The sequence below is a fragment of the Arabidopsis lyrata genome (assembly GCF_000004255.2).
Source record: "Arabidopsis lyrata subsp. lyrata unplaced genomic scaffold ARALYscaffold_1, whole genome shotgun sequence".
NCBI lineage: Eukaryota > Viridiplantae > Streptophyta > Magnoliopsida > Brassicales > Brassicaceae > Arabidopsis > Arabidopsis lyrata.
Window position 1 is genome coordinate 3657347 of NW_003302555.1, and position 13598 is coordinate 3670944.

Sequence of the window (13598 nt, forward strand, 5' to 3'; positions counted from 1 at the left end):
TCTCCAAACGAAATAGATTTTCTAGAATCATCGATATTGGGTTGTAACTGAAACTTTATGTTAGTTTGGGGCTTTAGCACATAAGTTTTACAGTATAAGGGTTAGCAATACAAGAAAAACCTTTGTCAAATGGGTATGTACAAGAAAAGCCCAAATTTCTGACCCAACAGGCCCGTTAATAGCAAACCCTAATTTCACAGAGATATAAATAAACCCTAATCACACATTTCGCATCCATCTAAGCGAAGGAAAAATGCCAGCGGGTCATGGAGTTCGGGCGAGAACGAGGGATCTGTTCGCGAGGCCATTCAGGAAGAAGGGTTACATTCCACTATCGACTTACCTGAGGACCTTCAAGGTCGGCGATTACGTCGATGTGAAGGTAAATGGTGCGATCCACAAGGGTATGCCTCACAAGTTCTACCATGGTCGTACTGGTCGTGTCTGGAACGTCACCAAACGCGCCGTCGGTGTTGAAGTCAACAAACAGGTCTGAATGATGAACTCTCACATCCCTTTAACTTCTGTGTCATTGAATTAGGATTTGACCTTCTTATTTGAAATGTGTGATTGAGAATTGGTTTGTAGAATGTAAATCTCATCCCATGCTAAATTTGAACTCAGATTTTTAGTTTTTTTGCTTGATCCAGTTTCAGATTCGAAGTTTGATTGCTTAGGTTTAGTATAGTCTTTAGCCTTGGCAGTTTCTAGTTTACATCTCCATTGATGCAATACTTCGACTCCTGTTCATTGTACTGCTAGTTTGTTTGGTTTCATGACTATTGAAAATTGCTGTATTCTGGCTTCTAATCGACCACAAAAATATGTATACTAATCTTGTTTCTAGAAGTCTCTCGAGATGTGATTTTGTAATGTGGATTATCCTATTGCAATAACACAAACCTTTTTACTATTACCTATATTCGGTATCATTTACTGACATATGACGTATGACAGATTGGCAACAGGATCATAAGGAAGAGGATTCATGTGCGTGTGGAGCATGTCCAGCAATCAAGATGTGCGGAGGAGTTCAAGCTGAGGAAGAAGAAGAACGATGAGCTCAAGGCTGCAGCCAAAGCCAAAGGTGAGACCATCAGCACCAAGAGACAGCCTAAAGGACCCAAACCAGGATTCATGGTTGAAGGAATGACCTTGGAGACTGTCACTCCAATCCCTTACGATGTCGTCAACGATCTCAAAGGAGGCTATTAGTTCTACTTTTTGCCATTCTGCTTGTGTTTTGGAACTCTCTATGTTTTGTAGCGACTCAAAACTAAGAATATTATTATGATTTATATAACAGGAGTTTGCAATCCAGATTTTGCAAAGATGGTTTATTAATAAATCATTTTTGTGTCTTCCAATTTTTTTTTTCACTTTGGTCAACGGTGTCTTCCAAATTAAAAATATGTGAAATTGATTTGATAATGAATGAGCCTAATTTAAGATATGTTTGACTTGGGGCCCACGGAACTCCACCTCGACGCCACGTAGCGTCTGAGCAACAGAGCCTAATTTTCAACACTGAACTCAGAAGAGAAGAGAAGAGTCAAGCCTTAAGTCTCCATTAATGGGAGATCTCTGTTATGTTCAACACTTGCTCTAAAGACAGATAGAAACCAGCTTCTTGTTCTTTTTTTTTTTTTTTTTTGCCAGCAAACCAGCTTCTTGTTCTTCTGCTTATTTTCGTTATTTCTGTTTGCTGTATTGAATTTCCTAAAATAGACAAAAGACTAAGAAACCTCATTTCCCTAAATCTCTCATTTCTTGATAGGCTCTTCGCAATTTCAGGAATCTATCATTTCTCCATTAATTTTCACCATATCTCTCTATCTCTACTGACCAAAGTCTTCCTTTGATTTCAATTCGTTTTCTTCAACAACAAAAAAAAAAAAAAAAAAAATTGAGACCCAGAATACGTATCAACATTTATTACTCCACATTTCGAGATCAGTCTTGCTGACCTCAAATTTATTTTCCAGTTTCGTTATATATCTACAAAAAAAAGCTCCTCTCTTTTAGTTTTCCCTTCTTCTAGATTCTCCTTACATAAGATTTTAGGATCAGCGTTTATTCCAACAAGTTCCAGAAATTGATTTTAGTACGGTTTTCTTAGGTAGAAGACAGAATCATAAATCTAAGTTTGACATTGGTCTAAAGATCAAAAGCTCAAATCTTTGTTCCCTGTGGTGATTGTTGGTGGTCTAAAGATCAAAAGCACAAAAAGCTCAAATCTTTGTTCTCTGTTTGGTGGTGTGTGTGGGGGGAGATTTCATTTTCAGTGGAGAAGAAGAAGAAGACAAGATTAGGAGGCTAATCAAAACATACAGTTTCCTGATTCCGGTCAGGAAACTGTGGAGTATTGACGGAATCACGAAACCGTGGAGAATTATGGGCTGCAATTGCACCAAAGGAACACGACTTAATAATGATAACGTCGACAACAACGATACCATTATCAACAATGTCAATGTCAAGGAGAGTAGAAGCAAGCCTAAGAAAACCCCCAAGAAGAAGAAAAAATCAAAATCTGCTTCTTCCAGCAAAGACAACAATGTAGGATCCGAAGAAACAAGCAACGACAATAAAGAAGCCTCCTTGACGTTGTTGATACCCATTGATGCCAAGAACAATGAGGAGCCCGAGAAGAAGGTGACTCTCGAGAGAAAGTCTTCTAGATTGGTGTTTCAGAGACGGCCAACCGGTATTGAGCTTGGTCCCAACAACATAGGGACATTGCAACAACCTAAGATGACTAGAATAAGCAGTGTTAGTAATGGAGAAAGAGGAGCTCAGGTTATGGCTGGTTGGCCTTCATGGCTGGCTTCTGTTGCTGGAGAAGCTATCAATGGATGGATTCCACGAAAGGCTGATTCTTTCGAGAAGTTGGAAAAGGTAAGGCCTTTTGTTTCTTATAACTTTGATATGATTTTTGATTGATTGTCTTGTCTAAGTTGGACATTTTTGGATGGTTACTGTTAGATTGGACAAGGGACGTATAGCAGTGTGTACAAAGCCCGGGACCTAGAGACGAACCAATTAGTTGCACTGAAGAAAGTGCGGTTTGCTAATATGGATCCCGATAGTGTTCGGTTCATGGCTAGAGAAATAATTATCCTTCGAAGGCTTGACCATCCTAATGTTATGAAGCTTGAGGGTTTGATCACTTCAAGAGTATCAGGAAGTATGTATCTTATATTTGAATATATGGAGCATGATCTTGCTGGCCTAGCTTCAACCCCTGGGGTTAACTTTTCTGAGGCACAGGTATTACTATTTCTCCACAATATATGCATACTATTATGTGGTTTGATTTTCATCTAATGCAATGTGCTTCTGCAGATTAAGTGCTATATGAAACAGCTGCTTCATGGTCTAGAGCATTGCCATAGTCGAGGTGTCTTGCATCGTGACATCAAGGGCTCTAATCTACTGCTTGACCATAACAACAATCTTAAAATTGGAGATTTCGGTCTTTCCAATTTTTACCAAGGCCCCCAGAAGCAGCCTCTCACTAGCCGCGTTGTAACTTTGTGGTATCGTCCACCTGAACTATTACTTGGTTCAACAGACTATGGAGTTACTGTGGATCTGTGGAGCACAGGATGCATACTAGCTGAACTCTTTACTGGGAAGCCTATCATGCCCGGTAGAACCGAGGTAGAACAACTACACAAGATCTTCAAACTATGTGGATCACCTTCTGAAGAGTATTGGAAAATATCAAAATTGCCACATGCCACCATCTTTAAACCTCAACAACCTTACAAGCGCTGTGTAGCCGAAACATTTAAGAGTCTTCCATCTTCAGCTTTGGCCCTAGTTGAGGTTCTTTTAGCTGTAGAACCAGATGCTCGTGGAACCACAGCTTCTGCCCTTCAAAGCGAGGTAAAAGCTATGACAGTTTTATCTTCCACTGCCACAACATTCAACTTTTGGGCATTTCTTTATTAACATATATGAAATGGTAAGTTCCAGCCACTAAATTTTGCATTTAAATGCAAAGCTGTGACATTGTAGATTAGAAATGTGTGCTTCGACTCTGCTTTATTTATCGGAATGAGAAGTCTATACTCTTCTTGTCTCACACTTTTGTTCTTTTTCTTTTTCTTTAGTTTTTTACTACAATGCCTTTCGCAAGTGACCCATCAAGTTTACCAAAGTACCAACCGAGAAAGGAGATTGATGTGAAGATTCGAGAGGAGGAGGCAAAACGGTAAGATCCAGATTCAACTAGTATCATAGTGTTAATTGTTAACATTAACAAAGAGCTCTTATATGCCTGAATGAACACTGACACGTCCCAATTTCCTCTCATCCACCAGAAAGAAAGACACTAGCAGTAAACAGAATGATTCAAAACAAGTATCTAGAGAATCTAAAGCTGTGCCAGCTCCAGACTCCAATGCTGAGTCTCTGACATCAATACAAGTACGTCTGGTTCTAGCATAATACACATACAGATATATATGGTTATTTTCATGTGATCTTACATATCTGTCTATTTTCTTGTTTTTGTAAAGAAACGTCAAGGGCAGAATAACCAGATAAGCAATAGTGAAAAGTTCAATCCTGGTGAAGATGCAGCTAGCGTCCGGATAGAACCACTGGAGAGTGGAACTGCACAAGACAGTCACACTCGTTATGGTGTGTCCTCAGTGAATAGAAATGGAGAGAATGTTATGAGGGGCTCGAGTCGGTCTCCTAGAAAAGAACTGAGTACACAACGGTCTTTTGTCCAACGCGGAACAGCACAATTGTCAAGATTCTCAAACTCGGTAGCTGCTAGAGATGGATCACATTTCGCTATAGCGAATCCACGGTGGTTTGAAGATAGTTATAACAATAATAACAGAAGGCAAAACGGAGGTGATTGGTCCCAACGTTTGGTGGTTAAACCCAAAGATTCTACAAAACACAAAGAATCTATAACGGTAAAAAGAACATCTGAACTGTGTGTAATTGTGCTTCTCTTTGTAGTGGAACTCTTTGTGGGCTAATCACAGTTTTTTTGGTTATCTTAAGGTTTACGGTGAAAAGAAAGAGAGAATGCACTGCTCAGGGCCTTTGGTTTCTGCAGGAGGAAACTTGGATGAAATGTTGAAAGAACATGAAAGGCAGATTCAGTTAGCAGTTCGCAAAGCTCGGGTGGATAAGAAGACAAATAGAGGCGATAACAGACAGACTCAAGCGTCTCTTGCTGCAAATGGCAGATGAGATACATCAGAAAAGGATAAGAAAGGAAGAAACTTTTGGGATATCAGGTAAAGGAGAAAGAAAGTGTTTGAGGTTTTGCAATGTAGAGTCAACTGATCTCTGGTGGGGTCTTGTATGATATTGTGTAATTTGTTTATTATTCATTCTTGTATGATATAAAATTATTAGTCCTAGTAGAATCAATCACTATTGTTATTTTGGTATTTCAATTGCACTCAGCGGTCTAACAGAGACAAATATCGATCCAACAACCAAGAAACTTAAATAGAAGGCTTCACTCTCTTGCTTCTTGCTGAACCTGAAATTAGCTGCTATGTCTTCTTCAAATACCCTTATACTTTCTTTCGCTTCATGTCTAAGCATAAACCCAACTTCCTCTCTTATCTCAGCATTTTATTATATAATTATTTAGGAACAGGTCGTAACTTCTGCAGAATCCAAGTTCTTTAATTTCGAATCAGACAATGAGGCCTAAAGCAAATCAAAGCCACAAGCTGAAGCTTCTCCTTGTTTTTCTTCTTGCCACCTTAATTCTCATCTTCATCTTGAGAGCAACTCTGACATCTTCACATGAACAGCAGACTCCAGAAGAGACAAGAACAGCGCGTTGCTCTGGTGCTTGCAATAAGCTACCACGTTCCCTCGCACAAGCCCTGATCCATTACTCGACTTCGGTTATCACACCACAACAAACGCTCAAAGAGATAGCGGTTAGCAGTACAGTACTCGGCAAAAAGTCACCCTGCAATTTCTTGGTGTTTGGTCTAGGCCACGACAGCCTCATGTGGAGCTCTCTCAACTATGGAGGCCGGACTGTATTTCTTGAAGAAGATGAAGCATGGATTAAACAGATCAAGAGACGGTTTCCGATGCTGGAATCGTATCATGTGACATATGACAGTAAAGTCAATCAAGCGGATAATCTCATAGAAGTTGGGAAAGGACCTGAATGCACAGCCATTGGAGATCCAAGGTACTCAATGTGTCAACTAGCACTCAAGGGTTTGCCTGCAGAAATCTATGAGACTAGTTGGGATCTAATCATGGTTGATGCACCGACTGGCTACTACGATGAGGCTCCTGGGAGAATGACAGCAATTTACACCGCGGGAATGATGGCGAGGAACAGGAAACAGGGAGGAGAGACTGATGTGTTTGTGCATGATGTGAACAGGGAAATAGAAAACAAGTTCTCTAAGACTTTCTTGTGTGAAGGGTACATGACGAAACAGGAAGGGAGACTAAGGCATTTTGTTATCCCTAGCTATAGAGATGGATCAGAATCAGAATCAAATAGACCCTTTTGTCCATAGTAAACACATGTAACCTAGATCTCCTCTGTTTCTCTGAATAATGGAACTCTTTATCGTCCTTGTTGTTCTCCTACTTGTTCACAAACAGTATTGAAGAGCCTAGACAATAAAGCTATAGCAAGAAACTAGACTTTCTTATTACGTAAAAGTAAAACCAAGTGCTTGTATAAAAGACCATTAACTTTGTTTCAGCCCAGTAAAGCGCCACTAGTAAAAGAAATCTAGAAAGCTGATCAGGAGAAAATAGCAGAACAAATAAGCAAACTTGAAACAAGGATATTGTTGTATCGATAAGAAAGAACAGATGATCTTTACTACACAATACCAGGAATAAAAGGGAAAAACTCAGCAAAGAAGTAAAAAAGATAACTATCAAGTCTAACTTGTATAAAATACCAAAAAATCCTGCAAACTTCTTGACTAGTAGTTGAAACTTGTCCCACGCTTTTCCTTTAAACAACACTTTTAGGCTGGAGGGCAGACACTTGTGCTGGAGCATTGAAGAATTCGTTCGGTTTAGTTGACCACAAACAAAAGAGTATCCATGCTGCTTCTATTAGGAAACAATTGTAATGAAATAACTAGCTTTTACCTGGTCACAAAGATGGCGGTTGGGCTGCCAGGAGATGGAGGATTCTGCTGAAGCAGTGAAGCAAGTGGACCAGCTTTTAAAACATCATCAGGGTTACTTGCAGAATATATTTCAACCTCTTCAAGTCCAAGTTGCCGCCTGATCAAGTCCGTGTTACTCTGAAGGACTTCGATCTCTCCAAAAGGCAACCTCAAATTTAGAGCCTGAGTGCCAATAGCTATTGCCTCGTCCTTCTTGAATTTAAGGAAAGGCATGCAAACCTTCTGAATTTGTTTGAAGTTTTCTGCATGTCCCTCCTGCTGCAATATCTCCTTTAGTTCTGCAAGTATCACTGCATCCGGGTCAAAACGACAGGTTTGCTGGTCAAATCTACTTTGCAGAATCCTCAGGCAGTGAGCTCTCCATCCATCAAATTGCTCATTCACATATACTAGGCCTTTTAAATTCCCCTCTGGCACAGTTGTTACTTGAGCACCTTTCTTAGCAGCCTTCTTGGAACCTAAGAGTTGTTTTTGTAGAAGCTTTCTCATTAACACAATAGAATCTTGCAAATATTTGTTTGCACTCTTGAGCACCAAATCTGGCTCATTTGATGGTGGCCAGCCTGCTGTTACTACACAACCTTCCTTCTTCAAAAGTTTCCTCCAAACATATTCTGCAAACTGGGGACAGATTGGTTCAATGAGGCGTGTTTGCACATCCATAAATGTCAGTATCAAGTCATGGTTCATGCCTCCAGTTCCACAAGAGAGTCTATACTCATCCCGAGCAGCTTGTAAGTCGTAAAACCCATTTTTAAGTGCCTCCCTAAACAAACAATCTTTGTACGCTCTTTCAGTCAATCTGATAGCAATGTTCATGTCATTTTCAAACACTTTATCAGCATATGTAGATGGAGGGCCAGTTCTTAAAGAGGATTCAGCAGCCAGAACTTCTTCCATCCATGTGAGCTCTTTTGTCAGCTTCAAAATTGCAGCATTTGCAGTTTCAAATACAAAATTAGCATCGTCAACACCATCACCAGCATCAGCCAAAGAAAACCTTGTAGCAGTGGCAGAGAATTCTTCAATAGCCTGGCGCAAGGTTCTGAAATTTCCGGTTGACTTTGACATCTTTTCAGAATTCAGCATGATGTGACCATTACATCTGATGCCACGTGGCCAGTTACGATTCGCCATTAGTGCAGTGTGGTTGTAGATGAAAAATGTCAAATGATTCTGAATAAGATCCTTTCCTGAAACTCGAAGATCTAGCGGGTACCAGTAATCAAATTCCTGCTTCATCTTGCTTAAGACAGCTGATGGAATATCAGATGATTTCGGGTACGGGCCATCACAGAAGAGATACTCCCAAACTTCATCATTCATCTGCTGAGGGCGGATCAAAGACTTGCTACCTTTATACATGTCTCCATCGTGAAAGATATGGGCAACTGTGTAATAGGCCATATAGAGAGATGAATCAGATAAGGATTCCACAAGGAACTGTTCATCCCAGGGAATACGAGTTCCTAGACCAAAAGACCGTGAGCAAGCCCACTGATTGAGCCAGCTCAAAGTATGCTCAAAGCCATGCCTTGTTTCTTCAGAATAGAGATTCATTTTTGATAAGCATTCCTCAGCCATTTTCCTCCATTCTGATTCGCCGTACGTTATGTACCACTGATCTGTAAGAGCCACAACACATTCATCACCCGATCTTGACATCACCGGCTTCTCGGGTTCACTGTATATGATTGCCTCGCCAGTCTCTATGAGCTTTGTCTTAATAATGGGCTTGATTTCTTGAACTTTCCTACCAACAAACTCTCCAATAAGCATGGTTCCTTCGGTAAATCCTTTCAGGTAAGTCAACCTCTTAGCCTCTGCAAGCTTGTCCTTATCATTTTGACTTTTAATTTTCAGATCCAAGCAGACCTTTTCAGCAGCCTTATCCCCAAATTCCGGGATGTTGATAATCGGAATGATTTCAGTGGGCACCCATTCCGTTTTCACACCATACTTATCTTGAAGAGCAGGCTTTTTGATTAAATCTTGTAAAGCCATGTAATCATCAGGAGCATCACTCGGCACACTGGTGACAATGCCAGTACCTTTGTTGGTCAGAATGGTCAACATGGGCAGAGCATAGATGATCTCGTTGACTGACAGAGGAGACCTCAAAGGGAGTCCAATCAGATCATACCCGGTCAACTCAACCAAGCAGGAAGGCTTCTGAGGGATCTTTGAGAAGTTCTGGTACGCAAGGTTGAGTGCAGCTCTCTCAGTAAGGATGAAGACATCAGTTTCACTGATTTCATAAGCCCCATATTTCCCATCAGGTAGTACCCATGCGTTTGTTTGTCCATACATGGTCTCAGGTCTCAAAGTAGCAGCAGCCAAAAAAACTCTCTTACCTTCCAAAGGACCCAGTTTCAGAGGAAATGGCTTGACTACTTCCATCTTTATGAGTGTATACTCTTGAGGCTGAACACCTTCGCCAGTAGCACGGTCGTGATCAGCACATGGCTGGCCATCTAACGGTGAGAAGATTGTGTACCTACGGTCTTTAACAATCTTTCCCAAAGATTTCAACTTCCTCATCTGCCACCTCACAAAGGCATCGAAAAAGGGATTAACATCAGTGGTCACAAAGGAGCGTCTCCAATCACAACCCAATCCATATGCCCTGAGATCTTCAACAGCCAAAGGGGGAAAGTAATACAACCATTCATAAGGATCTTGGAACTTTGCAATCTCACTGTCAGTAAGACCAAAACTGCGCATAATCTCCCACTGATAAACCTGTCCGCCAGATTTCGCAGCCACCTTAGACTTCTTTCCCTTGAACTGACCCGGTAAAGCTATAGTATCACTGCTCTCCTCCTGAACTTCAGGAACTTTGGTGTTGTCTTCAGCAGTAAACACAGGAGGGTTTCCAAACTGTTGAATCTCACGAGAAAGCTTATCCGCAGATGCCTTAATAGGCATACCAGTACAATGGAAACCAAATGGAAGAAGCACATTAGCTCCCCTTAGCCTATGGTAAGCAGAAGCAAAATCAACCTTGGACAATGAAAAGGCATGGCCAATGTGTAGATAACCATTCATATACGGGAAAGGGAAGGTTGAGAAGAACTTTTCTCCTGGTTTTGGAAGATTCTCACGAGATTCAGCCTTGAATACTTCCTCATCTTCCCACCACTTTCGAACCGCTACCTCAATCTCAAGAAGACGATCTCTCCTCGTGAAGCTTTTCGAATCAGATGCCATTAAGTGACAGTGCCTGCCCAAACGAAATCAAACCAAAACGCAAACCTCAAATTTAGATATCGGCTTTTTAAGTGCAACACATAAACAAAAACAAAAGACAAGATTTGAGTGCAACACAAACATCAGTAAATTGAGTCTACAAGCTTGGGGAGAGAATTACCTTAGGGATGATGAACTTTGAGGAATCACGAATCGAGCCCACCGCGAAAACAATCCGAGATTTGACGGAGACAGAGCCAGTGGAGAGAGATAAGGAATGATTTTCTAGGGTTTTTCTTTAAGATTAACTTCTTCAATCTTTGGATTCGACGGCAGATTATTAACTGAACCAGTCTCGCCAAAACCGGATCCTAGTCAAACCCAATTAGGTTTTGGGCCACATCCACTAAAGGCCCAGTTAGTTGCAAAGATTTCCTTTTTTTTTTATTGTCACAACTTTTTTTTTTTTTCTTGTTGTAAAGATTGCTTTTCAATTCCTTTGTTTCGTCTTGGTTTTAGTCGATACTCAAGTTTGCTCCTCCCTTTTCAAGCGTTACTGATTTCTCTTTTGTCGACGATGCTTATGCCAACTGCTACGTAAGACCATTGGCTCATATATATGGTGGATTGTTCAATACTAATAATTTCAGTCCATTTGCATGAAAAAATATGTTGAAAAATTAAAGTTACGCCTAAGATTAGTAGTGGAAGCAAATCTAGAGACTGATCGTTAAAGAATTCTCGACTATGTTATAGAGAACGTTATTAGATTAATTCTTTCAATCTTTCATCAACACCGTAAATAAATAAATTTTCAAAGATTCTCGAGCGTCTAACCTTTGATTAAAATAAGAAAACTATATGATAAAAACAAGGGCTGCAAATTAATATATTGAAAATTTTCTTCAGACGAGGTTATCACCGCGTGCCTTCTCGTTCGTCTTGCTCTTACCGTCTTCTTTCACAGGAACAGGTTCCTTCTTCTCCAAAGTCACAGAAGACGACGCTTTACCATCTTCTTCTATCTCACGAGGTTTCAAGTACCGCCTTCCGAGAAAATTAGACAAAACCGCCAAGATTATTATAGCTGCGACGATAATACACCATCCCCAGATTGGGATCTCCATCTTTTTTTTATTATTTGTTTTCGATGACAAAGAAACAGAGTAAATTGTTCGTTGATGATCAAAAATTGCTTAAGAGTTGTTGCTATATATAGAGGCGGGAACTACAGGAAAGACTTGGAAATTTACCATTTTGATAAAAACTTCCTATAAAATAACGTAAAAGATAAATCATTCTTCTATTTTTTTCAATCAATAACCGGTATATTTCCTTTTCTTCAAAAATCTCATAAACTAGCAAAAAGGAAATTTCATAAACTACTACTGAGGTTTTTTGCCTGTCTTCTTGTTAACTTCCTTTCTTTGCTTTTCCATTTCTTCTCGATTGAAAAATGTATATTGTGTGATTTTGTTTATTTCATTTAATTATCTTTGAGATCGAGGAATTTCTGCGCTATTCAAAATTCAAACTACGTTGGTCTCTTTGTTTTTTCTTCAATTTTATACACTTCTTATTTTTCTTTATATTACTACCACTCAAAACTACAAAAAAATTCCCTGAAATATTTTCATTGTCACAATTCGTGTGAACGATTCCAAACTCCACAATTGATATAGAAAGCTTATGCTATCTTTGAGTTATTATAAACAACAAAAAAAGAAAACAAACAAATGCAACTTGCATATTTTTAGCTAGTGTAATACAACGCAAGCCTTGAAATAAAGTCTCATAGATATTGGCTTTTTAAGTGCAACACAAACAAAGCCTTTCAAGACGATGAGCAACAAGGTTTCTTAGCAGTTGATTCAGAAGTAGCAGCAACATCAATTGTTTGGCCTTCCTTGATGCTGGCATTTGCAGTTGTCTGGTCTGAAGATATCGACTTCTTGCTGATAATCCTATAAATCTCTGAGAGAATCGTCTGAAAAGCCTTCTCTACGTTTAATGCCTCGAGAGCCGATGTCTCAATGAAAGACAAGCCTTCTTTCTCTGCATAGCTCTGAGCATCCTCTGTGGCAACGGCTCTGAGATGCTTCAGATCTGTCTTGTTTCCAATCAACATGATCACGATGTTGGAATCTGCATGGTCTCTTAGTTCTTTTAACCACCTGCTTACATTCTCAAACGTTGTTGGCTTAGTGACATCATAGACCAAAAGAGCTCCAAGTGCACCTCTGTAATAGGCGCTAGTTATGGCTCTGTATCGTTCTTGCCCAGCCGTGTCCCATATCTGAGCTTTCACAGTCCTTCCTTCCACCTTAGAACAAAGATCATAGTTACGCCAAGAGGTTAATTCAGATATAAGGAGCAGCAAATGCATAGATTCTATCATTAGAGCCTGCAACATAACCCAATTAGGAAACTTGCAGCTAAATTCCACAAACAACCCAGAAAGAAAACTCCGAGACTGTGAAACAACAACAATGGTTCATACTTAGAAACAAATTTTCCATTTTCATAGTCTAATCAAAAGAAATCATGTTCGAGATCAATTCCAGAATTTACTATGAGGAGATTCTTAGATCTGCCTTGAACAAAGGTTTTAGATCTGACATGTGAGGCAGCCTCACACTACCACGTACCAGAGTAGAAGAAATTTGGGAACATTTTAAATTAAGAGATTTCAAAGTGAAAACGTCGATCAAAATTCAAAAGCAAGCCCAAAATGTTCCTACACACAATGGCTGCTTCCGAGTATTCAACAACACCTCAAAAACACATATACGGGAAATGAACACAAAGAGGATCGAATCAAAAAGCATTAACACAGAAAACGGAGAAGTCTATCCTGATTACAGAAACTTAGAACTAATCATAGATCCAGCAATATAGAGAGAGGGAGATGTGTACGTACTTGGAGAGTACGAGTAGCGAATTCGACACCGATGGTGGATTTGGATTCTAAGCAGAACTCGTTGCGAGTGAATCTAGAGAGGAGATTTGACTTGCCGACACCGGAGTCTCCGATCAAAACCACTTTAAACAAGTAGTCGTATTCTTCGTCCGGTCTTCTCGCCATTGTTACACTTTCTTCGAGGAGTGCTTTTTAGATTTGGGATTTTGAAATAGAAAGGTGAAGAAGAAAGAAATAAATTATTTTTAATTTCTTTTTCCCCTGGATCTTCTATTCAACCTTCTCGGCTTATTGCCCAACAACGACGAAGACTTTTATTTATC

General features: G+C 39.9%; 6 protein-coding genes across 7 annotated transcripts; 3 read left to right on the forward strand and 3 right to left on the reverse strand.

Moving 5' to 3' along the window:
• The first annotated feature begins 76 nt into the window (after positions 1 to 76).
• On the forward strand, positions 77 to 1361 carry LOC9325824 (60S ribosomal protein L21-1). Its single transcript, XM_021012541.1, has 2 exons — positions 77 to 490; positions 958 to 1361. Exons 1-2 carry the CDS (start codon positions 254 to 256, stop codon positions 1213 to 1215), a joined length of 495 nt encoding a protein of 164 aa, XP_020868200.1. The 5' UTR covers positions 77 to 253; the 3' UTR covers positions 1216 to 1361.
• A 78-nt stretch (positions 1362 to 1439) lies between these two features.
• LOC110224876 (probable serine/threonine-protein kinase At1g09600) lies at positions 1440 to 5429 on the forward strand. The gene is made up of 7 exons (XM_021012509.1): positions 1440 to 2898; positions 2986 to 3270; positions 3346 to 3891; positions 4119 to 4219; positions 4329 to 4434; positions 4527 to 4937; positions 5029 to 5429. The coding sequence occupies exons 1-7, from the start codon at positions 2395 to 2397 to the stop codon at positions 5218 to 5220; spliced, it is 2145 nt and encodes a 714-aa protein (XP_020868168.1). The 5' UTR covers positions 1440 to 2394; the 3' UTR covers positions 5221 to 5429.
• A 77-nt stretch (positions 5430 to 5506) lies between these two features.
• LOC9325825 (glucuronoxylan 4-O-methyltransferase 1) lies at positions 5507 to 6594 on the forward strand. The gene has a single exon (XM_002889715.2). It carries the CDS (start codon positions 5685 to 5687, stop codon positions 6531 to 6533), a length of 849 nt encoding a protein of 282 aa, XP_002889761.1. The 5' UTR covers positions 5507 to 5684; the 3' UTR covers positions 6534 to 6594.
• A 163-nt stretch (positions 6595 to 6757) lies between these two features.
• LOC9325826 (leucine--tRNA ligase, cytoplasmic) lies at positions 6758 to 10669 on the reverse strand. 2 transcript variants are annotated; one of them, XM_021012505.1, is made up of 3 exons: positions 10537 to 10669; positions 7126 to 10389; positions 6758 to 7017 (listed from the first exon to the last, which is right to left on the reverse strand). In XM_021012505.1, exons 2-3 carry the CDS (start codon positions 10374 to 10376, stop codon positions 6999 to 7001), a joined length of 3270 nt encoding a protein of 1089 aa, XP_020868164.1. In that variant the 5' UTR covers positions 10377 to 10389; positions 10537 to 10669; the 3' UTR covers positions 6758 to 6998. The 2 variants fall into 2 exon arrangements, with proteins under 2 accessions (XP_020868164.1, XP_020868163.1); XM_021012504.1 differs by having other exon boundaries at positions 6758 to 7023; positions 10537 to 10668.
• Positions 10670 to 11070: 401 nt separating this feature from the next.
• On the reverse strand, positions 11071 to 11865 carry LOC9328575. Its single transcript, XM_021012544.1, has one exon. It carries the CDS (start codon positions 11480 to 11482, stop codon positions 11261 to 11263), a length of 222 nt encoding a protein of 73 aa, XP_020868203.1. The 5' UTR covers positions 11483 to 11865; the 3' UTR covers positions 11071 to 11260.
• A 108-nt stretch (positions 11866 to 11973) lies between these two features.
• LOC9328576 (ras-related protein RABA2a) lies at positions 11974 to 13565 on the reverse strand. Its single transcript, XM_002892468.2, has 2 exons — positions 13276 to 13565; positions 11974 to 12678 (listed from the first exon to the last, which is right to left on the reverse strand). The coding sequence occupies exons 1-2, from the start codon at positions 13438 to 13440 to the stop codon at positions 12190 to 12192; spliced, it is 654 nt and encodes a 217-aa protein (XP_002892514.1). The 5' UTR covers positions 13441 to 13565; the 3' UTR covers positions 11974 to 12189.
• Between the last annotated feature and the right edge of the window lie 33 nt (positions 13566 to 13598).